The 27,491-nt window shown below is 36.9% G+C and overlaps 2 protein-coding genes and 1 long non-coding RNA gene across 4 annotated transcripts in view; 1 reads left to right on the top strand and 2 right to left on the bottom strand.

Annotated features, from left to right (window-relative positions):
• LOC107598212 (protein tyrosine phosphatase type IVA 3-like) overlaps nt 1-7,408 on the bottom strand; it is a 40,904-nt gene extending 33,496 nt beyond the window's left edge. The window contains exon 1 of the mRNA XM_016289489.1: nt 7,294-7,408. The gene's annotated coding sequence lies outside the window, so the exon portion shown is untranslated. The remainder of the gene's footprint in view (nt 1-7,293) is intronic.
• A 189-nt stretch (nt 7,409-7,597) lies between these two features.
• On the top strand, nt 7,598-15,992 carry LOC107598213 (uncharacterized). 2 transcript variants are annotated; one of them, XR_001610532.1, is made up of 3 exons: nt 7,598-7,628; nt 15,208-15,303; nt 15,359-15,992. It is a non-coding gene; the product is annotated as an uncharacterized lncRNA (long non-coding RNA). The 2 variants fall into 2 exon arrangements; XR_001610533.1 differs by lacking the exon at nt 7,598-7,628 and adding an exon at nt 9,000-9,062.
• Nucleotides 15,993-19,446: 3,454 nt separating this feature from the next.
• LOC107598211 (regulating synaptic membrane exocytosis protein 3-like) overlaps nt 19,447-27,491 on the bottom strand; it is a 70,539-nt gene continuing 62,494 nt past the window's right edge. Inside the window, exons 4-7 of the mRNA XM_016289487.1 lie at nt 26,729-26,841; nt 24,908-25,009; nt 24,661-24,800; nt 19,447-23,553 (exon numbers count right to left, since the gene is read on the bottom strand). Coding sequence (XP_016144973.1) covers nt 23,341-23,553; nt 24,661-24,800; nt 24,908-25,009; nt 26,729-26,841 — 568 coding nt within the window. The 3' untranslated portion in view covers nt 19,447-23,340. The remainder of the gene's footprint in view (nt 23,554-24,660; nt 24,801-24,907; nt 25,010-26,728; nt 26,842-27,491) is intronic.

Here is a 27,491-nt window from a genome sequence, read left to right as displayed (position 1 = left end):
TGCTATAAATAACCCGTAAAACAAACAGGGTTCGGCTGTTTCTGCTGATGGATGCACATTCTGGCTTTCCAATACAAAAAAAAAAAAGTGGACAAACCATTCACTCTTGGTCAATGCGAGTGCTGTATGCTGGAATATGAGCAGTCATTTATTCCGTCATCACCAGGGTGCTGAACAGCACACGTTGATATCTGTGTTTAAACTAAACTCATGTAAGCGTTGCCAGTTTAAACATTTAAGAGCCAGAGGACACGAGCTGGCATGCGCAATGAGAAGATTTGTGCATGCGCTCATCCGAGGCAAGCAAACCTGTGCCTCAGAACGCGTGCAAATATTAAGCTCTCTCTGAAGTATTGTGTTTAAATGGACAAATTCACACAAAAACCGTTTATTTTATTTGTATCTTTACTCTATTGTATTTATTTGTGCTGTTGCTTGTAGTTAGATAGATTATTCTTAATTTTGTAATTTTTATTCGACAGTATAGTTTTTCCCTAAACATAGCACTAGGGCTGTGCGATTAATCGAAATCGTCATAAAATCGTGATTTCTAAATTGCTTTACAGCACAATTTTTCGCGCCCCCGACCTCCCGCAGTATGCTATCCGAAACCAATCAGAATGCAGCGTGCCTAAATGGAGCCTAAGAGGATTAGTCAGCTTACTTTATTGCTTGCTGATGTGTTTTTCTATGACATATTGAAATTCTTCAGAGCAGTAAGGGCACGGATTCACAGATAACGTATGAAGGTGATGGCAAGGGAAACATCTTTTATGTGAACTCTTCATGTGAAGGTTTTATTTTACAACAGCATTGTCTTTTGGAAAACATGGTCGCTTAAAAATCACATGCAAAATATCAAATCAAGCAACATCTGCAAACAAATGCTACTAGAACCATTTTTTTTGACAACCAGCCTCCGAATATGGTTTGTCTATTGTTTTAATTCTTTAATAAAATTCTTTCAAAAATGTCTATAATTTACATTTCTCTTATATTCTCTTTAATGCAGTTTTTTGTTTTTCTCTCAGTGCAAAAGTCAATCACAATGGAGTAGTTCAGTGACACAGCATGGTTTTCTATTTGAGCTCTTAACAAAAAGTGCTTCATTGTTGCATTTCCCCTTATTAGTTTAGCAGAGCAGGCTAGTCAAGACATAAATATTCAATAAATTGTTGTTGAATAGGGTGCATATTGCACAGCCTTTAGCTCGTTCATACTGAATTGTAATTATACAGGTCAGAGGCAAAAGCGGCACTCAAGGGTGAGTGAATTGGATAGAAAAGTGATCGCTCTTTCAGGCCGGCATGTGAAAAGAAACATGACAAGCATGTGCTGATAGATGGATCCTTATGTGTGCTAAACACAAACATTACACCTGGTTTGCAGTCTGAGTGATGAGGGGAATAGTGCGGTTTCCTTTGGTGAAATGTCAGACAACGCAGGAAGCCTCTTGGATGGATCAAAAAGAGAAAGAGATGTTTAGACAAAAAGAAACTTCTTTTAATCGCTTGCTTTTTTTGCTACTTATAGACAGGCCCGCACAGCAGCTGTGCCCGATTTCCAAATCCAAAATGCCAGTGTCACTTTTTTAAATGACACTCGAGGAACAAATCCCTTGTTTGTGTTGAGGAAAAAGTCTTGTTACTTTTAAAATCTTTCTTTTTTCATTTTTAAAAAAAAAAATTTAATTAGGGCTGTGCGAATTAATCGAAATCGCGATTTGAGCGTGCGCGATTTCTAAATTGCTTTACAGCACAATTTTTCGCGCCCCCGACCTCCCACAGTATGCTATCCGAAACCAATCAGAATGCAGCGTGCCTAAATGGAGCACGAGAACAGAACAGACCGGGCGGGCCTACAAACGTAACGCCAGGTTCACACACTCCGTCTGTGGTGCGTATTTTTTCCGCACCCATGTTAATGGATCAGAGCGTTCACACTGCATGCGATTGCGGTCCGGCAGTGCGCTACAGGAGCAGTGCGTCTGCAGCAGTCATGCTGCGATAGTTTCCGCATGGAATCTATTTCTGCTGTACTGCACGCGCTGAAAGTGACAGCGCATTATTCACAGTAAAAAATAACATGGATTGACATGGAAATTTCTGCTTCTGCACCGCATACACATACTGTATACGCACTACAGTCGGAGTACGTGTGAATTTGGCGCAACAAATCTAGTTCAACGTCTGTGTGTGTCAAAATCGTGATTAAAATCAAAATCGCAAAATTGATCAAAGAAATCGCTATAGGTTTTTTTTGTCCATAATCGCACAGCCCTACATAGCACATACTGAACCGTACAGAAACGGTGACTCTAAAACCATGATACAAACCGGACCGTGAGTAAGTTGAACCGTTCCACCCCTAGAATTGAGTAGTGTGTACTTTTAGTGGTATAGGTACCAACTACTAGATTTTTGGTATCGTGACATCCCTAAGCGCGAGAGGAAAAAAAAAATTTTTTAATCGACATTTTTTAAATATCGCAAAAAATTCGCACAAATCTGTAAAGGATTTGCAGCTTTGATGTGAGCTCATGTACGTCAGCTTTTGAGTGAAAAAAGGCATTATTTGCAGATTATTTGGCAATGTTCACTAAAACACTGAGGTGCATAAATTAGACCAATGAAGCTTACAATAAAATAGAAATACAAAAACTGTGCTAACTGAAACAAGTTGATAAGATTGAATCCAACATTTGGTAATAATACAAATTAAGAAATAGATACAGTGTTTCCCATACATTGATTTATTTGTGGCAGCCCGCCACAATATCAACACTGACCACCATAAATAGGCTAGATTTTCCAAAAGGCTTCAAACTTCATTGAATAAACATGAGCACTGCATGTTTCAAAATCAAAAACGCAGTGCGGGTGTTTTATATGAACGGCTTTTTGATGGGCACCGACTGTTTTCAGAAAAAGTTTCAATATTTTCCATTTCATCTTTCCTATATTGTCTGAAAAAGTAGCATTCATGAGTGCAGCACTGATTTGTTTACAGCCGTTACCGCTATAAATATACTGAAATATATCTATATAAAAAATAATAATATAACCAACAAACATGTTTCACATTGTTTCTGGAAAAAGAAAGCATCACTGCAACTGTTTTAGTGAAGCATTAAAAAACAGGTAGGCCTAATGTCACAAATCAGACAATGACAATGTCAGAGCAACGCTAAACACTTCTAGCACAAGTGAGAGCACATCAGTAGGAGCTCTGGAGCGCATGGCTTAATAACTCCCCTGCTGTGAAAAACGAAACCAAAGTTATGTTTACTTGGCAACAGCTGAAACTTGTTGGCAGCTGCATGTTTGAGAGTTTATGGTTTACAGTTTTTTTATGTAAAGGACGTGGGATGTTAGAAGAAGCCATGCACATCTTCAAAGTTGAAGGCTCGCGATATGAAACATGCATGATTGGTCAAAAATGAGGACTGAGCTGCAATATAACAATTTAACAATGAATAAATTAACGCATGTTTATGTTTTGTTAAACCTGCACTAAGCGATTTTTGAAAAACGCTTTTGACCACAGTGTCGGACCGTGTGCCAAAACACACTTGTAGCCAATCAGCAGTAAGGGGGCGGGTCTTGTAATGACATCTTCACTTGTTTCCGCGATCGGCGTTGCCTTGGTTGTGTACGTACGTGTTGGGTGGAGATTTCAAAATAAGGGCGAGGTCCTGTTGGGCTATGGGCGTGTTCGTTTTGGTGCTTTCAAATATCAACATCATTTGGCAAAAACCACTTAGTGCACCTTTAAATCTGATAAGCAACACTAAAGCCTTATTATGTGGTAATTTATTAATTATTTGTTATCTTAAAACTATAATCTAGTATATTTTACATGACATATTCTTGGAAATTGTTAGCAGAAGTCAATCCACTTCCAATTTGGTACAAATATCCCTAACTAGTTCTCTTTTAATGGGCAGATGACCAGTAACTAAGCGCACAATGGAAGTCCATCATTTGACATGATGAATACAGTTCCAGTCGGCTGGATAGTGTGTTTGATTGATTTGCGTGATGCTAATTGTTTGTGTGAAATTGGATGTTTCCACAGTTTAATATATCTGCACGCGCCAAGCTCATGCGCACCTGTAAGAATACTTGCTTTAGTGAGTTCTCACACACAAGCGAACACCAGACAAACCACCTAGACCACCAAAACCACTTCAGCTTTGAGCCAGCAACTAAACCTGAGAAAAACAGCGAAAAACTGTCAATCATAATCATTTTAAAAGTCTTTGTGCATGTTATCATGCACAAGATGCATGCAATACCAATAGGAGTTAATCTCTCTGATTTAAGCTAATCGACCTTTAAGGCTACTTTAATTGTTATGCATGTTAAATGTTCTGCACCACAAAAGTTGCATCTAATAAGCACACAAATGAGGAACATCTGGAACATAAATGAGTCTAAATCACCTGCAGCTAGACATGTGCCGGTATTCGGTAATGCCATATATCACGGTAATGAATATGCACGACATTATTATCGTGGGCACTTCTAAATACCGTGAATAATTATATATTACAAATTATTCAGAATTTAGAATGCATTTTAAGAATACTTTTCCCATCAACTGATCAAAATGCACAACACCGCTGTGAAAGACGCGTGTGCACTCTGATGTAAACAAGCGTGGATGAGAAGCGCATGGCGGAACATGTGAGAGACGCTCTGAATGAAACCACACTTTCACTCTCTGACAGCAGATGGCGCTAAACAGCAGAAATGCAGCCGTTACCCCGGGAACCCTGTTAACAAAGCAGCTGCACTACTTTCTGCTTCTGAATCGTGTTTAAATTATTTAAACAGCCATTCAGATTTATGTAATTGCTATGATGTTCCTCTCTGACAGCAGATGGCGCTAAACAGCAGAAATGCAGCCGTTAGCCCGGGAACCCTGTTAACAAAGCAGCTGCTCTACTTTCTGCTTCTGAATCGTGTTTAAATGATTTAAACAGCCATTCAGATTTATGTATTTGCTATGATGTTCATCACAGCGCCAAATACTTAAATATTTAGACTTAATAGGCTATTTATCTTCAAACTTTTTTACATTTTAATCTGGACTACAACATTCCCTAGATATTGTTTGAAAGTGTTTTGATTCTTTATTGTTCGGTCACACTTTACATTAGGGCTTCATTAGTTAATTCATTAGTTAACATAAACTGCCAATGAAAAATGATTCTAGCATATCCCTACCTGCAGCTAAATGTAAGTTGGCATACACAATGGCACACTGTGTGTGGCTAACAACTGTTTATCAAACAGATAATTGCATGACCCGAATCCGGTTTGGGTCAAGTGCTGGCTGATGCTCAACAACTTTGGCACATACTTCAAAGCCGGAGATAGCAGCATGTTTATTCATTTTCATTCTACAGGGGCTGGTAACTATCAAAGTCCCAAACCTAGAGAGAATACACAAAGATTTTTTGGATATGATTAGACTTAAAGAGCTCTGTGACCCCTGCCATAGCCTAGAACCACCTTTGGTGCTTTAGGAAGGAGCTCCACGTGACTTTCCCTTCATGTAAGAAGTTAGTGCCTGGTCATAATCATCCAGCTTGGCAGATGTGATCTAAATTTCCCTGGCACCCCACAACCTCGCGGTCAAGTTTTATAGACCACAACCCAGGGCAAGTAAAATTCTCAAGGAATCGAACAAAAGGGGAGCCCCATTAGCTGAAACCGCACTGCAAAAAGAGCAGTCGGCTGACATCTCAAGGAATCCTGTACGTCACTGAGAGTGCAGAAACAGCTCTTTCTGGCACACGGACTGAAGGTCATGTGGAAGTATTTATTTGAGGCTCGGGACCCTCTTGGGGAAAGCTCTGCAGGATTCTTGGTCCTGAGAATTCGCTGGTCTTTCTCTTACCACATAAGAGATCCACTGCAGAGGATGAAAAACACAATGTGCAAAGCAGACAAAAATACCACATGTATCGCTTATGGGCTGGGAGCGTAAATGTGATGTACTTCTGATGAAAACAGCTGATTTGCTCGGCTAAAACATTTTCTTCTGTGGAAACAGCTTTGCCACCAGTCTTTAAAGTAAAACAAGTGAGAGAGGAATGAAAAAGAAGTCTTTTTAAATTGCAACACTAGCAAACAAAGTTGACAAAAACTTGAAAGTGTAGCCATGTGAATGGCATTTGACTAAGATACGACGGCTTAAAATGATTTATGATTGAATAAACAAAAAAAATATATATATAAAACAAACTGAATTCTTTGCAAAAAATGCATCAAATATTGTAAAGAAACACCCCATCCCAATTGAAATGACATTTCATGCCCTTTCTAAAAGTGCAAACACAGAAGTCAATTGTGACTTATCACATATCATTTAGTGTCTAGAAATCTGAATTGTGAATGACCTGTTGGATAGGTGTCTTACTTTCCCCATCAATCATGTCAACTCGACCCAACACAAACACAATGGCAATGCACACCAAAAAAAAATAAAAAGTCATCACTCAATAACAGAAGGAATTAGCTTGTTTAGCGTCACTCTAATGTCAAAGACTTACGCAACTGGCACAAATCCTTAAAATATGAATCTATGATGTGGGTGACTTGGCTGAAATACATTCTAACCAGATGCTGCTACACACATGGGATGAAAACTGGATTGGGAAAATGGATTAAAAAAAACGTTATTCTTCAAGATTATTCCATTTACAATGATGTTAAAACACATAAGGTTTATTATGATGAAAAAAAATCTTATACGACCAATTATTTTCAGTTTTATAACCTACCTCAAACAGTTTATTCCCATCTGGAGCTTTAACCATACAGAGACGTGGACAGAAAATGACAAGATGTCGCCCTAAACCGTGGAAACTGGCAATAGACCATATTTTAACCTTATTTTAATAGGAACACCGTGTATAGTCTTTGTAATTTTAGTAAAATCCTGTAACATTTAGTATATCCTGGTCCCTCTGGACATTTGTCTCTTTATACCACAAAATACCACGTTAAGCACATTCAAACCACAGACAGCTATTTACGCAAATTATACTTAACATCTACACTACTCTCAAGTAAAATAATCTAAAACTACACTGATAACAATGCCAACCATGATTTCCGACAGAAAGCCGGTTTGGGCAACACCCTCAGCCACACAATCCGCTTAAACGCTCGTGATATGCGGCTCTCTGGTCCTTCACCAAGTCTATTTACATCGGTTTTGGCTATCTAATGCGCCGTTATTAAAATTGAATGCGAAAGATTGCGCCTTCATTTTACTTACCGAAAGGTTCCTGCAAATAATCTAGAGTGTCTGAGTGACTCAAACCTCGCCATGCGATCGTAGTGATGTCTGAATCGCGAGCGAATCGTTCTGTTCGACATGTTCTTTTCCATGAATCAAACGAACCGATTCCAAAATCCAAATGATTCAACCAGATCAGAGTAATGCTGCGTTCAAGTCCTCCTGGGACATTCGTACTTACGACGTCGGGTGCGTTCAAGTCAGTTTAGTCGGCACAAGATGGAGGTGTACCTTCTTTTAATAAATTACAAGAAAATACAACAGGGTCTGTTAAATCTGCTTATAGAAAATGAATAGAAAAGAATTCGCATCAGGTGTGTTTTCAAGTTCAAGTTCAAGTTCAAGTCTGCTTTATTGTCAATTCTTCCACATGTACAGGACATACACACAGAGAATTGAAATTGCGTTACTCTCAGACCCTTGGGTGCATACAGATAACATAAATACAGATTAAATACAAAATACAACTATACAAATATACAAATAAAGTCAAATGTAAATATATATATATAAAGCACAAGGCATAACTGAAGTCTATGAACAGCATTCTGACGTATGTGTATGTTTTGCGTTTTTAATATTTTTTTTAGACCCGGATCCCAGTATAACTGATTTTCAGCATCAACAAACGCTAAAATACAGAGATTTTAAAAAGCTGTTAGCTAAATGCAACATGGCAAATCAAAAGATTTTTCACCTATAGGTGCAAAAATTATAGCATTTTTTTAAACTTGGATTTCATTAACTAGCTGCGTAACAAGAACATGACCAATTTAAGTTTATAGGACAACTAAACTATCAATTTAAACGAAAATGTACCGTCAACTACAGACGTTGTATCCATCGATTCCGCCATGTTTCTCATTGACACGCGTCCCCAACTCGGAAACTCAGGGCTTAAAGAAAATTGAGTTTCCCACTCGTAATAACGACTTTGTGGTGGCGTTCATGTGTAAATACGATCTATCCGACATGACTTGAACGCACCATTACACAAAGCCTTGATAACGCTTGATTCATCAAATGAATGAACGAACCAATGTGACTAAAACGTGATACTTTTAACTATAAGATTTGTTGCATAAAATTGGGCGAAAACAGCTGCTCGTAATAATAACTGCCGAAAAGCAGCTGCTCAAAAATGTTACAAGATAAACGTTACTTATTGTGCCATTGGAATTGTATGTAGGCTAGTCTGTTAATGGATCCTGGGACAAATATCCTTAACATGTCTATAAAGTTTGTTAATATTTTAATTTATTTTGGTTAAAACTAAAAAATTTGACAATTTTATTTGGCTGCCATGTGCATTAATCTTTATTTGGCTGTCATTAACCTTTAATAGCTGTGTTTTATAACACTGATTGTTGTTATATCTAATTGTTAATTATAATCATGCTCCAATTAACAGAAAACAAAGCGAACGTTACAGTTTAAACACAAAGCCATTATGCCTAAATTATATCACATAACTAAAATATGACAAAGAGGAATAACCTTAACTAAATAATAACATTCAAAATACAAATTGTGGGAATTCCCATTTCCCCAACGTGTATCAACATGTTCTCAGCGAGTCAATACTTGATTCTGTTGTTTGTATCTGACTTAAAATGAATGAATCAAAAATGAAGTGTTCAAATGAATCGATTCTGTAAAATGAATCGAACTGCCTAGCACGTTCTCGATGATTTGGTCCTCCCACAAACTCATTCTGCGTCAGGACGACAGTGCCAAACAGGGCCAGGGTAAAATCTTAAAGCGGGATTTCAAATCACTGTTTGACATTTCTAAATATCCATGCGTTTATTCAATATAATGCTAGTGGCTTTACCAGATGTTTTATCTAAAAGCCTGAACATTTTAGACGTCTCAAATCGTTGAAATGGCAAGAAAAACCAACGCTATTTTGTGAACAACAATAAACAGGATGTGCCTGAGGAAGGTGAACTAACCACAACATTAGTTCAACAACTGCAGACATAAAAGAAAACTGAAGTTATTGTGAATAGTGAATATGATGGAAATACTTAAAATAGGCTAGATCACTGTTGAAAATCAACTAGATGAGTGAAGTTCGCAGACAAACTTTGAAGTTGGCTTGAGAAAGCCTGGTCTGAAAGTTTGAAATAGCTTTGAAAAGCTTAAACTTTAATTTTAATTGTTGAAACTGAAGTTTGGGACAGAGTGGGAACACACGTTTCAAGCACGAATTAGCATGTTGCTAGCATGATTCTAGCATGATTAGCATGTTGCTAGCATGATTAGCATGTCTCTAACATGTTTCTAGCATGATTAGCGTGTTGTTAACATAATTAGTAAGTTGCTAGCATGTTTCTAGCATGTTAGCTGATTCAGAAAAAAGTTTTTGTTTCCCCCCCTAGGCTGGTTGTCTAGTCTTAACTGGTTTAAATTTAGATTTAGTCTTTTAACGGGTCTCCCAGCTTAACCAGCTAAGACCAACCTGACCAGCAAAAAAGTAGCCAAAACCACTTTAAAACAGCTGGGAGTCCAGCCAAAGCCGCCAATCAGCTTAGGCTGGTTTTAGCTGGGGTTTTTTCAGTAGGGAGTTGTTAAGCTTTGTTATAGCAGTAGACAGCTTAAATATACCACAAGTCTTATTGTATGAATGAAAGTCTATGGGATTTTAGGTGGTTTTGATGGTCGGATCAGTTACAAAAAAGATATAGCACACCGAGTTAGACCAGTCTGAAGGTCTGACCCGAGTTTGGTGGTTGTATCTTGAAAGCTGTAGGAGGAGATAGTGTTTAAATTTTGGCTCAGAATAATCATAATAACAATAATAATAATAAAATTAAATAGTAAATCAGTAAATTGGCTTTCTCAAGCCAACTTAATTAAGCAAAGCTTATTGAGTTGTGTCGTAATAATTTAAACCATTGACAATCCTGTTAAATAGACCCTTTTGCACTTAAGTAATTCATTTGCACGTTAACAATGCATGTGAATTCATGTCTCATGACTAAACCACTGGAATGCTGGAAATTCATAGTTTTGATCCAGATTGAATCAAATTGTTCTGCTTTGTTTGCTAAGAAAGAACTCTTGTATTGCTCTGTGATTGGTAGCTAATTGTCCTTGTTTAAACCTTGAGATTAGAGAAATGTTTTACCAATGTATGGACCTCGTGCTTTTTAATTTAAAGATAATATTAAAATGAATACAATTCCAATAATTATTGAATAAAATAATAGGCCTAGTCTATAAAAAAATGATTACATATAAATCCAATAATTATTTAATAAAATGTATTTTTGGGTTTATTTACATAATCATTGTTTAATAAAATGTAAATGCATTTGTATTTTGTTATATTTCGGAGTATGTTCTTATAATCTTCAAACTTGTGAATGTTACAATATTAAATAGCCTAAAGCCAATGCTGTGATATCCGCCATCCATTTAAAAGAGACCTTAACGAGGAATGGCCATCTACATCTTCTATAGCCGGTGTGCTTCATATATAGGTCACAAACTACACGACAGACTCAGTCCCGGCGCCATGGGCGGGCACTGGGGGGCCTGGCCCGCCCTGGAGGAGCCTGCTGTCTCCCTTCACCTGTTCACCAGTCCTTGCTTGTTTGCACAATATATATTTTTTATCAATAGGCTACTGTTATAAAAAGTTATCGTTTTGAATATATGTAACTCCTGAATAAAAATAAAAATGTGTTTGGTCTGATTTAAAAATAATAATATTTTAAACGTATTTGATTGGTTTGTTGATAGTGAGCGCGGAAATGTTTGTTTTTTTGCTAAGCATAGTGCTACTGCTTAACGTTAGTTGTAATTTATTATTAATTTTTTAATGCTGAGCGATCTCGTGTGGCAGTGCTATGGATATACGCCGTTTCTTTAATCAAAAACCACCAAAGTTGGCAGGAGAGAGCAGCAGCAGTGATGTAACGTTAGGTGAAAGCCCTGGGTGTCGCAGGTTTTTTTTTAAAATGCTTTATTGTCAACAAGTAGCATGTACAGTGGTAACTCCTGAATAAAAATAAAAATGTGTTTGGTCTGATTTAAAAATAATAATATTTTAAACGTATTTGATTGGTTTGTTGATAGTGAGCGCGGAAATGTTTGTTTTTTTGCTAAGCATAGTGCTACTGCTTAACGTTAGTTGTAATTTATTATTAATTTTTTAATGCTGAGCGATCTCGTGTGGCAGTGCTATGGATATACGCCGTTTCTTTAATCAAAAACCACCAAAGTTGGCAGGAGAGAGCAGCAGCAGTGATGTAACGTTAGGTGAAAGCCCTGGGTGTCGCAGGTTTTTTTTTAAAATGCTTTATTGTCAACAAGTAGCATGTACAGTGCCATATCTCACTATATAACAAAAACATTTCACATGCCTCAACAAGAAGGAGCAAGGGAAAAAAACAAAAAGAGGGTACATAAGCATCAGTTTACAGACAAATACATATTATACATATAATTACATGTCCATAGGATGTTACAATGCAAATTTTAATACAGAAAATATACTTTGCAGGTCAGCACCATTATTTATTATTATTATTGTTTCTTTAACATTATGTGAAAATGTTAAAGGAGGAGCATATATTTATCGTTTTAATTGCTTTACTATTTTTAGATTTTGACATCACATCTACAAACATTTTAATCTCTTTTTCAAACACCATAAAAAGAGGTTTGCCTTTTGTAAACTTGCATTTATGAATATGAAATTTATAATAAAACCAACATCCTTTAAAGAGCGATCCTTGATATAATAACCCAAAATCACATGTTTATAAAATAAGGAAAATGTTTTAAAAATATTATCAGCAATGAAACCCTCCACATTATTCCAAAAATGCTGGGTATATCGGCAGGACCAAAACAAATGAGAAATTGTTTCAGTGGAGCATTCACAAAAAGAGCATTTTAAATCAATATCAATTTTAAATTTTTGTAGGAATTATTTTGTTGGATAAACTCTATGAATTCATTTATATGAGATTTCCTTAACCTTATTGTCTTTTGACAGCTCTTTGGTCTTGGCCATGGTGGAGTTTGGAGTGTGACTGTTTGAGGTTGTGGACAGGTGTCTTTTATACTGATAACGAGTTCAAACAGATGCCATTAATACAGGTAACTAGTGGAGGACAGAGGAGCCTCTTAAAGAAGAAGTTACAGGTCTGTGAGAGCCAGAAATCTTGCTTGTTTGTAGGTGACCAAATACTTATTTTACAGAGGAATTTACCAATTAATTCTTTAAAAATCCTACAATGTGATTTTCTGCATTTTTTTTCTCATTTTGTCTCTCATAGTTGAGGTATACCTATGATGAAAATTACAGGCCTCTCTCATCTTTTTAAGTGGGAGAACTTGCACAATTGGTGGCTGACTAAATACTTTTTTGCCCCACTGTACATACACTGCTTTTGAAGGGTGTCACAGTTTGCAAGACGTTGATTCAACTCCCGACAGTGCAGAGGCCAGCCGTTCCAGTTGCCAAGGCCTCAAGCAAGGGTCGTCACAGGTGGCAGCACCAGGGGGTCTCGGAGTTTAGAAACCTAACCAAGTAATCTTAAAAACTTTCCTGCTCGTGTTTTCTCAGGCAAAAGGGTCTCGGAGTTTAGAAACCTAACCAAGTAATCTTAAAAAACTTTCCTGCTCGTGTTTTCTCAGGCAAAAAAATATCATTCAACAGCTCCTGGTATAGAAGCAGAGACTGGCTGGAATACTCTATTCACTAGACCTAGTTTTATATTATTTATTATTATTATTTGTTTAAACTTGTTGGAGTGGTGAGTTGCTTATATTTGACTATTTTATAAATGTGACGCAAATTAAAAAACAAAATGTGACGCAAAGATATAGGCTGTAACAATGAATACATAAAATGTGTCAGGGCTTGACATTGTGACAATTGTGTTGTATATAATTGATTATGAAGCAATATTCTCATCAGAGTTCAATCAGCTTTGACATATTTAAATATGCATATTTGTGATATTTTTACCTTTTTAAAGGGCATTTCCCCCTTTTTAAATATATGCTTTATCTTTTATTTTAAATTCTTCATTTTGATCAATAAATGAAATTAGAATAAGATACTATATGGCTGTTGCCAATCAAATTGAATAATTTACACTAAATAATTTACATTAAATAATGTTATGAGATTGTTTTAAATATTTTTTGAATATACAAATAAGAAATGTTGGAATGACACTTTTAAACAAACTAAACCACCAGTAGATGGCGGCAGGTGATAAGCGGTCTTATTACATTAAAGCATCACATCATATAACACCATTATGGTTGTTAGGGGGCTGACAAGATGTGAGACGTGCGGATCCATGTGCAAACTTTTATTTAAAGCAGAAGAGGTCAGAAACACAGGCAGGGTCGAACAATGGCAAACAGGTATATGGCAGGCAAGACACAAGAATAATCCTAGGGCTAGCGTAGGTCAACGATCGGCGAACAGAATCAAAAGGGCGAGACTAGAGGGATAAATCCAGGAAAACAGGCAAAGATCAGAAACCAAGAAAACAGACAGGGCAAGACTAGGCTAGGACTGGGAAACTAACGAGGGCTCTGTAAAGTAGCTATCACTGTTGGCGATCAGCGCATTCAATATTCAGCAGTTTGATAGGAGTCAGATTGAGTGATATATAGTGAATGTGTGATTGGATACAGCTGTGTGCAATCAGTACAATGGATGATGGGATATGTAGTCCGGGATGATATGCAACAGTTTGTGTAGTGCGAGAGTCAATGTAATGGAAAGGGTGACCTCTGATGGCAAGCAGACGGAAGTTCATGGACCGGACTCGTGACAATGATCTGTTTATTTATTTAAACTAACAATTATTACATATAATGTAATGATTTAATGAAATATTTAATAAAATTATATTTGTAAAACATTTATTGAGTTGCATTATTTAACGAAGCAAATCGCAAACATGTATAACAATGTTTTAGCTTTACTGCATGCTTTTCCCCATTAGTGATGATATTTGTGGATGGGAATAGAAAAGTCCTCGAAAATAACATCAGTCTATTCATCGCCTATATCATATCAAACAGCTGTTGTGTAAATGTATATGTAGCCAATTCTTCTTCTTCGGCTTTATTACGAATCTCTCCCTTTCTGGATAAATCCAGAGTGCCCAAATGCACAATTAAACTTTTGGAAAATGGATGATAATAAAATATTGTGCTTATGAGCAGGTTTAGCTATTTCTTTACCTAGGCTATTTCTTTAAGATAAAATTATTACATAGCATGATAACGCGATTATTTAATAAAATGTTTGTTTGTTTTCTTGTTAAATAGCCTATTGAAATACATGATACAACGTATTTATTTAATAAAACGTTTGGTTAACATTTTATCAGTAAAATTGAGTTTATATTTAGGCCTATATGTATTTATTCATATCTTTAAACTCTTTATTTCATGCTTGTGCATGTTAGGCCTATAATAGCATATAAAAACAGTTATCGCCATCGACTGTGGTGGCCCAGGCATGTCCGCCCACATGTTAACACCTCCATCAATTATGTAAAAGAGACATTAACGAGGAATGGCCATCTACATCTTCTATAGCCGGTGTGCTTCCTGTATAGGCCTCAAACTACACGACAGACTCTCATCGTCGCTTCACAATCAGATGTTCTCAGAGATGCAGCGAGAGTGTAAACTAGATAGTTTGGGTACGAATTGTGATTGGACAAGCTGAATTCTCTGCGCTCCCGAACTGCATTCAGTGGCTAATTCAGGGACGCCTAATGGCCTTTTTTTTTAATGAATTGTTTTCCACTTTCATGAGTGCTTTATTAAATAAAGCAAAATCAGAAACATAGGCTATAATAACCTATAATATTTCAGTTTGACTATTTTTTCCTCCATCAGTTAATGAATGCGGTGATGCTATTTGTGGATGGCGACAGAAAAGGCCTTGAGAATAATATAAGAGTCTGTTTATCATCAAACTCCTGCTTTGTAAAGGTACGTAATTCTTCCTCCTCTTCCTCATATTGTTATTATTAGGCTACTTCTACAGGTGCCTATAAATCCAGAATGCCCATATGCAAAGCATTTCTTTTGGAAAGTGGATGAAAGTAAAATCACCCCAAAGATACTGCGTCGACACTTCAGTGGTTTGCGCGACGTCTTCCCTGACTTTTATGAAAACATGGAAATGTCCTCTGTGAAGAATGAAATGGAAAACAGGGCGACCTGCAAACGCCCCGAGGCAGAAAATAAGTTTAGCAGCCCGTTTTCAATAGAGTCCCTTCTGCAGCGGGAAAGCATCGCCCCCCTGAGGAACAGACCTGCACTTTGTGCAACTAGGAACCTGGAAAACGCTTTTGTGGGCCTCGCAAACGGAGATCATGGTTTGGCTTGCAAGAGGAAAACATGGGACTGGCCCCATCAGACTTCAGTGGATCATATTCACACTTTTATTTTCCTACTCACAGTTTGGGCCAAATGAATGCTGGCTGCAGTCCCTCCAGTGGATCCTCCAGGAGGATGTGCTCAGTCTCTGAACTGTCCTATTGTACAGCACCTGAGAGCATTAGGCAATTCACTCCAAATGCTGTGACCTGGGCCTACATGTAAACTGCACTTAACATACACTTACTTTTCTTAGTGTACATATCTTACTGATTTATTCTGCATTGTTGAAAATATCTGCCAACTTTCTTCCTAATAAAACATCAGTTTGTTTTTAAACTTAAAGGGGTCATATGAGTTAAGATTTAACCACGCCTACCTAAAACGGCTCGTTCTAACACGCCCCCACATGTCTACATCACCATGTGGGAAGATTTGCATAACGCCACCCAAATGTTCACGCAAAGAAAGAAGGCGTAACTTTTATTCTCGCTGTAGTATTGTTGTTGCCGCCGCCATGTCGTGAAGGCGCTGTGTGATTCGTTGTGAAAGTGAAACTACTTTGTTTGGTCTTCCAAAAGAGGACGATATCTGCTTCGTCATGCCTGGAGCTGATCCGTGCTGGTTGCTGAGGAAATACTACAACTTTGCGCTGTGGATCGCCGGATCGGCTTTCACCGTGGACGAAGCGGAGGCCAGCCCGGAGTCGTCACATGTGGTTGCTGCAAGCCCACCGGACGCTCCTTCGTCGAATCCGCCGCCTCTGCTCAATCAGCCCGCCGGCTGTTCCTCACTTCATCCCCCGGCCTCTGCTCACTCTAGGCCGCCGCCGCTAACTCTAGGCCACCGTGTGTGACGCTGTGTTTCGTTGTGAATGTGAAACTACTTTGTTTGGTCTTCCAAAAATGGACACGACTAGAAATCAGTGGTTAAGTTGTATTTACAACACTGTTCCAGAACACTTCAACCCAAATATTCAGATGTGTGCAGCGCATTTTATGGAGGACTGTTTCCTGAACCTGGTAGAGTAGACTACAATGCCGGCTGTTCTGACTTACGGTAAGTACGTCTTTTATATTTAAAAAAGTATAACAGTAAAAAATATTTAAAGCAAGTTTTTTGAGCAGTGTAGAGTAGGGCTTGTTGTTTGTCATTTCTCCGATCACAGATGCAGACATGGTTTTATGTTTATGCGGCGCGATGCAACGCAACGCTTAAAAAGACAGTATACGTCATTATAATCCATAATTATGTCCCCACTGGATGCAACAAATGCCTCGTTTATAATGGGTTTTTGAATCATCGCTCCGGCCGGACAGGGCATCATCACAGTATGGTGAGGGGTGTAACATTTCCGTCACACGCTTGATTGGCTGGCCAATCAGAGCACACCTCGCTTTCCAGACTGATGAGCTTTGTAAAGATTGACGCATTTCAGAAAGGCATAGAGGAGAAACAATAATGTACAGTATGTGGAAAATGTGTTTTTTTTTTACCTTAAACTGCATAAACACATTTCATTACACCAAATACACAAAATAATGTTCTTTTTAGGAGCATCATATGACCCCTTTAAGTGTTTGGTGGTGTGGGCGAGCAGATGCCATTTTTCTAACCCCCAAGTACACTCTTAAAAATAAAGGTTCCAAAAAGGGGGTTTTCACAGTGATGCCATAGAAGAATGAGTTTTGGTTCCCCAAAGAACCTTTCAGTGAACATTTCTTTAAAAATATATATATATATATATATTTTCTTAGTATGAAGAACATTTTAATAATCTTTTTCCACTGTAAATAACCTTTTGTGGAATGAAAAGGTTCCATGGATGGTAAAGGTTCTTTGTGGAACCATTGATGCCAATAAAGGGCCTTTATTTTTATGGTTCAGGAAAAGATTAAAACCCACTTAATTATACATATTCCATTCAGACACAAAGACGAGATGATTCAAATAAAATTTATTGACCTCCAGCTTCCATCAGTCAATATGCATGCAGATACAGGCTTCAGTCAAAATCATTTTTTCTGTCAAAGTTTCCCAACCTTTTCTTACAAAACTGCGTGCACCTTAAATAATCAGTTCTGCAGCGTACAAACCACAAAAATACAAGTTTTACATTATCAAATACTGCACATAGAAAACATTTACAAAGCACAAGTATAAAATTACAGCTTCCCCATACAGCTCTCTTTTCCATTCTGTTATTCCGAAGCAGCTCACTGTCAGCTCAAATCATTTATCATCTAAAAGTTTTGGGGGCTACTTTTGCTCTGATAAATCTTTGATCGTGCTCTCTCAAAGTGCAAGACTTAAACTGAAGTGGGTTACATCATTTTCAAAGTAGCTACATCTCTTGTGAAAGTTGAAAACCTGTCTGCAAAGGTGAGCATGTCTCGACAATGTCTTGTGCTGTTCACAATGTCATGAATAATATGAATGGCTGATTTATGGTGACAACAAAAGAGCTGCTAACAGCTTTGCTACATGGATAAGAAAACAGACTACAAATGACCATCTTTGCATTTGTAAAATAAATCAATTTCCAAAGACAGTCTGACCCAAAAGTACAATAAATTCAAGGTTGTAATCATATAATTTGAATAAAATAAAAGTATGTTTTTTATTTATTTTTCTTACATGTCTTGGTTATGTGTGATCACAAAAAATAGAGCCTTATTAGAAGACAATAAAGACAAACATGCAATGCTTACTTTCTCCAGACCATTTTACAAATCTCAATAATGTAAATGACTAAAAACAGACTAAAGGCATGCACTGAATGTTACATTTAACCTATAGGCACAACTAATATCTGATATCCATCTTAGTTTTTCAGCAAACTGAATACTCAAATCAATTGTGATAGCAAACAGATTGAATTAGATACTAGGGATGTTGTGCTCATGTAAGCCTTTAAGCATCAACACATACCGGGTAAAGATGTTATTCTGTCACTCAGACACTGTAAAACAAATATGTTTTATAATACAATAACATGAAATATTTAATACGTACATTCAAGTTAGAGATGCTTCAGTATCATTAATAATATCAAAGCAAAACACTCACGGCTTTCAGTAACATGTCTAAGCCTTATAATAATCTCTCAAGTAAGGCAATAAACAAGCCACCGCCTTTCATCCAACAAACCACTCTGCAAGATAATTCATTTTACAAAAATAAGATAAAAGCTCAATATATCCTCATTAGTCTTTATATTTGTTCACAAACGTAACAAAAACAGTATTAGGGGTTCATAAAAAGACTTCACAAGGGTTTAAAAGAATAGTTCACCCAAAAACGAAAATTTGCTTCAAATGTACTCAGCCTCAGGCCATCCAAGATGTAGATGAGTTTGTTTCTTCATGGGAACTGTTTTGGATCAATTTAACATTACATCACTTGCTCACCAATGGATGCTCTACAGTGAATGGGTGCCGTCAGAATGAGCGTCCAAACAGCTGATAAAAACATCACAATAATCCACAAGTAATCCACACCACTCCAATCCATCAATTAACGTCTTGTGAAGCTGAAAGTTGCATGTTTGTAGGAAACAAATCCATCATTATGATGTTTTTAACTTTAAACCATTACTAAAATATGAGCCCTCTTTGTCTTGTCTGAATCAGGAGAGAGATATGCAAAAGAACTAATGGACTGGAGTGGATTACTTGTGGATTACTGCAATGTTTTTATCAGCTGTTTGAACTCTCATTCTGACGGCACCCATTCACTGCAGAGGATCCATTGGTGAGCAAGTGATGTAATGCTACATCTTGGCTGGCCGGATTTTGGGTGAACTATTCCTTTAACTGGCCCAGAAAGATGTAAAGGGATTACATTCCTATTTGAAATTAAAGCAATCTGTCAACATTTATATAATTTATATACACCATACAGTACCTGACAGAGCGAAATCTCATAAAATAAATGTTCAAATTTACACCTCATTCTCAGTTTTACAATCTACTGTCCATTTCTGAATGCAAATAAAAAAGTAAGCATGAATACCAGGTTGATCACATCCAACTGTTTCAGCTAAGATTGTTGGCCCACAAAGACAACACATTGTTGTCAGGTTTATTCAGCTTGCGTCATAACATCACATTGATATTGATATCTGTATTTCAGTGTATTAAGATCATTCCCCAGTCAGGCTGGTGTCACTTACACTCACACATAAACTGCACATGCCATAAAACTGCCAAGAAAGACTTCAGACTTCACCATGTATGAACTGAAAAGCATGAAGTGGTCTCGCATATAAAAGCATGACGTATAGTTCAACACCGAGCATTTAAACAAACCAGATGCCAGCCAGCCAGATGGTATCTTATTCAGAAGTTACAACATCATACTCAAAGATTTGTATTTACAGATCATCAACACATCACAGAAGCATTTGTTAGCTGTATCTGATTACTGTCAGAACAAAACAGATCTGATCGTTCTCATTCCATGTTAAAATATCAAAACGCATCCAAACCACAGAAATCTGGAAGCGGCAAATCTAGATTCTTCTTCTTTTTTTTTTGTTAATGTTGCATTTGGTTTAGCTATGGACTGCAACAAGCTACATCCATCCACTACACCTGAAAAAATAGAGCAGTACAGTACAAATATTCATGCATTCAGACTCTTTTCATTTTGCAAAAATGCAAGACCAGTAAGATTTTGTAACTACTTCATTGTACAGTAAAGGGACACGTATATTTTCCCAAATTCCCAAGTACGTAAAATCACATAGAAAAAATATCAATATCTAATAGTCATTTCATATGTGTTTACCAAGGACAAACATTCAGCTGCAAATACAATTTGTTTTCAGTACAGTAATATAATTTCGTCTTAAATTAGAATTAAGAAGTCATTTTTTGTTCCTAATTTAATGTACAGACATTTGTCTGTTAGTGAAAAAGTGCAACACAATCAAACTTGTGCAAATACAAAAGAAGCAAGACATGTATGTGAAAGATAGCAGAAACTATTTTTTTTTGTATGTTTAAAGGTAAAAGTAAAATATTGTAAATATGTTCAATCTGGCATGGGTAAAATACATATTTTGCAGTTTCGGATGAAAGTAAGAAAGTGTAAAGTCCCATTTTTTGGTCCAACTTATACTTTTGGCCTTACAGAAACAATTAAAATGCAACTATATTTAGTGTGCACAACGTGTCTTCTGATTCAGCCGTTTTTTGTAACTTGAAATTGTCCTTAAAGATTCTTTGTGAAGCAAAACATCTAAATGGACAGAGAAAAGATAAATAAAGACACAAGCAACGACTAAACGTTTCTCAGGATTTAAAGATAAATCTCTATATGAACATGACCATTCATTACGAAAATTAAGTGTTTTATAGTATCTACATCTTACCAAATGCATTGAAACGTGTGCATGTACTGTAAAGTGCATTGATGGAATGGCCTAGGATAATAAAAACAAGAGATTCTGAAAGTATGGAATGTGAGGCACACTTTCTTATGAACATCTAGATAAATGGTGACATTTTGTGCTGTACATCTTGACCAGTGTAGCAGTGACATTGGCAGATAGAAAAAAAAAACAGCATGTACAAAACACAACACTAAAATACTTCAAAAGCTGATGCGATTCAAAATGATAAATCAGATGAAACGGTTTGCTGACGGTCTCATAATCCGCCTTTCAAAGCAGATCCATCTACAATAGAGTTTGTGTGCTTCCATCAAAGAGTGTTTAAACAGATTGAATTATACAAACGTCTTTAATGATTTGGCAAATGATCCATATGGGAATTTAGAAATGACTAATGTTCTGGTTCTTACTGATAGTGTCACAAATGCCATCATCTCTGCAGAAATATGTGACTGATTTGACATGAATAAACTGGTGCACAGATATATGATATGTATGGTACCTTCTCCAGCTCTGATATATTTAGAGAAGCTATGAAAACAAATCTAGGAGGCTGACAAGAGTACTTCGTTTTTTACCTACAGTGCTGCTTTCCTTCCACAAGTCTCCATAACACCGAAGATCGACTGAAGAAACCGTCTAGAGCCACTCAGCTTCAGAGACGAAGCTAAAGAAGACTGCTGATTGGACAGGAATGGTCACAATGGTTCGAAAGACCAAAAAAAAAAGTGTCCAGGAGTTTATAGAATACCATTTGTTTTGGGCTTCAAGATCCTGTTGAGAGAGCGACCCCATCACCAGTCCTCATATTGTTGCGTGTGTGTGTTTTTTTTGTTCAGCATGACCTCCTGAGAGTAACAGGAAATGGGAAAGGCCTTTAACAGTTCCAAATGCTGGTAGAAAGAAACCCAAAACTACTCGAGGTGGTAAAGTCTAATGCAGCTCCAACTTCCCAGAAAGCTTCGCTACTTGCTACAAGTTTTCTTGCTTGCCAGCGGACACCGTTCGGCGTATCCCACAATGCAGCTGTGTACGAGGGTTGCTGGTTTAACAGGAGGGAGGGTTTGATTCCCTCGACTACATCTGCAGCTCGGTGCAGATGGTGTTGTTCAGACAAAAGTGAGATTGACACATTAGCAAAATAAATAACCTACCGTCTATAAGTCTACGTAATTTTAAAGGCAAGCTTAAAATAGCACTTTACATATTTTGCTCAACAAGGGTTGCGAGTTAACGTGCAGAATGCAGTCGATAAATACATAAACACAAATAGCGATCTATATATTTATTTATTCAGCTCTCCGAAAAGGAAAAAAAGAATACGCTACTTTATGCGACAGGAATCGTGTGCATTTCTAATAAATAACCTGACATGTGGAGTAAAGCCCTGCCCTTTAAAAGTTTAATTGTGAATATAGGTACGATCACATTTACCGAAATTTTACAGGCGAATTCCAGTCATTTCTATAGGAATCCATTTCGCGCAAAGGGCGAAAAAGTTGCGACGCAGGTTTCGTTCGTCTTCAAGTTGGTCCTGCGAAATTGCCACGCCAAAAGTTGCTTGGTATGCAAGTGACTTAATATGTCGCTACACTATCGACAACTGAAAATGGATTCCTTTGCCAACAAAATTTCGCTAACGTGACCGCACCTTTTGAGTTTTTCTAACACGTCTTTGTTTTTTGCATCTCATCTAAGTCACTGACTCTGCTACATATCCATACTCTATAATATAACACTACAGATAATAAGAATTGCTTTGGTTTTTAAAAAATAAAACTTTGTTCGGGTTTGGCATAGAGAAATGACTGACCCTCGAGGGTCTGGAAACTACTAGAAACTACCCATTCTGCTTCCTGTGTGACGTGACGTCAACACGAATGCTACATTGTCAGGAATATTTCTCGGCGGGTTTATTAAATGCCCCTATTGGTTGACCTGCAGACAATGGATCTGTATGTAACCAGCCGTGACTGCTTTTTCACAACCCTACGACTGCATGTTGCTGGTTACACCCATATCCATCTGCGAGGGTGTGTGTGTATGTGTGTGTTATATGTGTCACGCCTGATTTGTATCCAACTCTAAATATCTGTATCGGTAAAGAGGAGCGTTCCAGCGCCGGGCGAGTTGGCTGTATCTATCAGGGTGTGTTCATGCGTTTGGGGTCAGTATCGGGGTATATTGAACAAAGATACACACGTAGAGATAGAGAAGACGGGCATATTTAGAAGGGGACTTGGATGTTTCTAGGTGCAAGAGGGGCTGGTGGCGCTCTCGAGCGAGGACTGGGAGAGTCGGCGCGTCAGGGGGCCGATGCTGGGGTCCGCCAGAGAGGAGGTGGGGAAGAGCTTGTACCAGCCACCCACCATCGACGACAGATCCAGATCATCCAGGAGGATCTGAGCCATTCCCATGAAACACTTGCTGTCCATGCGGCCGTAATCGCCCCACACGATCACCTGGAGAGGTTAAAGGTTACAAATGAAGGATCAGTATGTGGAGAGGTTAAATATAGAGTGGCCCTAAATATACTTTAGCATTTGCACTTGGTTTCTTATGTAATGCAATGACATTCATACATTTTTAAGTGTGTCTTAATTTTTGGACACATTTAAAAAATGTCACAATGTAGTTTTTGTCTTAATTTTGACCAGTAAATATTTTGTTTTATAATTTAGAATGAAAATTTTCAGCCATAAAACAGTAAATAAACAAGGCAATTTAAAAGTTTGGGATCAGAAAGATTTTTTTTTTTTTTAAAGAAATTATACTTTCAGCAAGGACCCCTTTCAGCAAAAGGTGTAGTAAATACACATTATAATGTTACAAAACATTTCTTTCAAATAAATGCTAGAATCTTGAAAACAGTTTCCACAAACATATTAAGCATCACAATTGTTTTCAACACTGATAGCAATAAGAAATGTTTCTTAAACAGCAAATTATCATATTCAAATGATTTCTGAAGGATCATGTGACACTGAAGACTGGAGTAATGATGCTGAAAATTCAGCTTTGATCACAGCAATAAATTATATTTAAAAATATATTCAGAGTTGTTTTAAATTCTAATAATATTTCACTATATTACTGTTTCTACAGCATGTTTAATCAAATAAATGCAGCCTTGGTCAGCATAAAATACTATAAAAAAAATAAAAATAATTTAAGATCAATATTGTAACCATATATATATATATGTATATTTATTACTGTATTAATTAATATTAAATAATAATAATAATAATAAATACTAAATAGCAAGGTTTTAAATTACACTACTATTTGTGTTAATTATTCTGATATAGGCTTTAATGTTTTTTTTAAGTGTTTGATCATATTCAATATTTTAAGATTATATTTTACACTACAAAGGCTGTACAAAATATGAATTGTGTAAAACAGTAGACAGTTATATCAAAACACTCCTGTGTTTCAAATAAGACTGCAAGACTGTCAAAACGTTTTATGGCCTTAAGTACTTTTTTGGGACCGCTATGTATTTAGATGCTAGTATGCTGTTTTCTAAAGAATGTGTTTGTGCTGGAGTGATTTTGACTGAATACCTGCAGCACTTTCCCCTGCGGGATCTCGTCAAACATCAGGGATTGCTGGAAGGTTGGATCCAGGGTTTTCTTCACCACTTTGGTTTTCTTCTTAGCGAGACACATTCCATTCTCCAGGACATAAACCTTTACATATGTTGCTGATAGAAAAGAAAACACCCAATGATGAAACAGTGTTCTGTGTTCTTACCTAACATGGTAATGTGAATAAAATGATCCAACTCAATCATGTTTAACGGTGGGTTACCTTGAATGTTCTTTGAGCCTGGTTTAGGGGTCAGACCTCGGGCCTGCGTGATCTCGACCTCTAACTGACCCCCTCTATCCACCACACCGATGTAAACATCACCTAAACAGGGGAAACCATACTCTTATGAAAGCCTTCTTGCAATGGGATCAATCAACAGCAGATGGAGACAAAGAACAAGACACAACCTCCACTCCTGAGAGTTTCTGCCTTGATGTTTGATCATAAAAGAAGGAATTAGAAACTTATTATTATGTTTAACAAGTCAGTAACTCCAGTTCAGTCACCATGAGCTCTTGAAAAGGTTGACATTTATCAGACCTGGTGATTATGCAGATAAACTGATTGACAATCAGCTGAGTGCCACGGAGTGATACAGAATAGCACAGTACAATATTATTTCTACAGTTTATATTATGTATATACTATGCTCAAAAATACAGGTAAAACTCCCATAAAAATCAATTTGGACAAATCCTTCATATTAAAGGGGTCATATGATGCGATCTCAAGTTTTCCTTTCTCTTTGGAGTGTTACAAGCTGATCGTGCATAGATAGGATCCCTGAAGTTGCAAAGACTAAAGTCTCAAAACCAAAGAGATATTCTTTATCAAAGTTAAGACTCTGCCACACCCCCTAAAACAGCTCGTTCTAACACGCCTCCACATATCTACCTCACTATGTGGAAATATTTGCATAATGCCGCCCAAATGTGCACGCAAAGAAAGAAGGCGTGGTTTCAGTAACCACAGTTAGTGTTGAAGCAGCATGTCAGGGAGACGCTGTGTGTATCAGTGCAAAAGCTAAAGCACTTTATTTGGCCTTCCGAAAGTAGATGCATTTAGGAATCTTTAAGATCACTTACAACAGAACAGCAATGCATTTTATGGACGACCGTTTCGTGAACCTAGGAGAGGAGGTAATTCTGACTTTGCTATGACAATCTGCCGCTTCTGAATCAGCTACTGTTTTGTTATTAGTTTAAGTATTTACTATTGACTGCTGCGCTTGTCGGAAGGAGGGACTTTGTAGAAAACGAAGCGTTTGAGAGAGGCGGGGCATAGAGGACCTACAATAATGTACAGTATTTGAAAAAGAATGTGTTTTTTGAACATTAAAGTACGTCAAGATATTCTGTTACACCAAATAATGATCTTTAAAAAAAGCATCATATGACCCCTTTAATATAGTATATTGTGCCCTATTTTCATGGATTATTTAGTGTACTACATTATACCCCACATAGCAATGTGCTCAATTTGATCGTCTATTTCCAAATTGACGAACAAAGCAGTCAGTAAAACAAAAATGCAAAATAACCCTTTTTGATTTACAGGATTGTAATATAATTATGAACTTAATGGTTTCTGAACTTAAATGTTTTCAAAACTTAATCTCTTAATCGTACTTGCAATTCAGTAAAAATGCATTATACTTGAATTATTTATTATTATTTAGCTTAACTTTAAAGCACTTCTTCTGACCCACATAAGTAGAACTTATGAACGTGTACTCTTGAATGCATTTATGACAAACTAAAATATACTTTAATGTCATTTCTGTTGAAACTTGTATCTCATGTATTTTGAATATATTACTTATTGCACATTTGTAATGACAAAGTAGCAATTTAGTATTTAAAATACATGAATGTATTTACTTAAATATAATTATGTACATAAACATTAAGTTATTACATGTAATAATGAGTAACAATTTTCATATGAATCCAGAATAAAAATGCAAAATATTATTTTTTTATGAACCTGATGGTAATTGTTGTATTTGAGTGTATTCTGGCCAGTATGCAGGCGTCTTACCCATTGGCGGTGTGGCTAATGTCTGCCGCCCCACTATCTGAGCGGGACCAAGACCGTCCAGGAAGTCACTGAACTGGCTTTCAGGGCCAAGACGAGTGGTGGGGAAGATGAAACTGAAATACACCCGGTGTGATGTGTGATCAATCAAACTCATCAATACAAGGTTTGTTTCTAACAGTACAACATATAGTGCTACTTCATCATTTACTGTGACAGTACCTCACATTACACACAGATGAGTGAGTCTAATGAAACATGTCAAGATCTTTCAAAATTGAGCTTTATACACCATCTGAAAGCTGAATAAATAATTGTTATGATATGACAATATTTGGTCGAGATACAACTATTTGAAAATCTGGAATCTGAGGGTGCTAAAAAAATCAAAATATTGAGAAAATCGCTTTTAAAGTTATCCAAATGAAGTCCTTAGCAATGCATATTACTAATCAAAAATTAAGTTTTGATATATTTACAGTAGGAAATTGACAAAATATCTTCACGGAACATGATCTTTACTTAATATCCTAATGATTTTTGGCATAAAAGAAAAATTAATAATTTTGACCCATATATTGACCCGTATTTTTGTATACCCCAGCGACTTGAGACTGGTTTTGTGCTCCAGGGTCACATATAGGGTTGGAACTAGCTATGAATTTGACTTGATTTTTACTTCTTTGATTAATCAATTTAATCAGATAAAAAAATCCAATATTTGTATGTATATATATATATATATATATATATACATACATATAAT

This window comes from Sinocyclocheilus grahami, unplaced genomic scaffold, assembly GCF_001515645.1.
Source record: "Sinocyclocheilus grahami isolate Dianchi unplaced genomic scaffold, SAMN03320097.WGS_v1.1 scaffold248.1, whole genome shotgun sequence".
Lineage (NCBI taxonomy): Eukaryota > Metazoa > Chordata > Actinopteri > Cypriniformes > Cyprinidae > Sinocyclocheilus > Sinocyclocheilus grahami.
The sequence above is the reverse complement of the archived record's forward strand: the minus strand, read 5'-3'. Positions and strand labels throughout refer to the sequence as shown.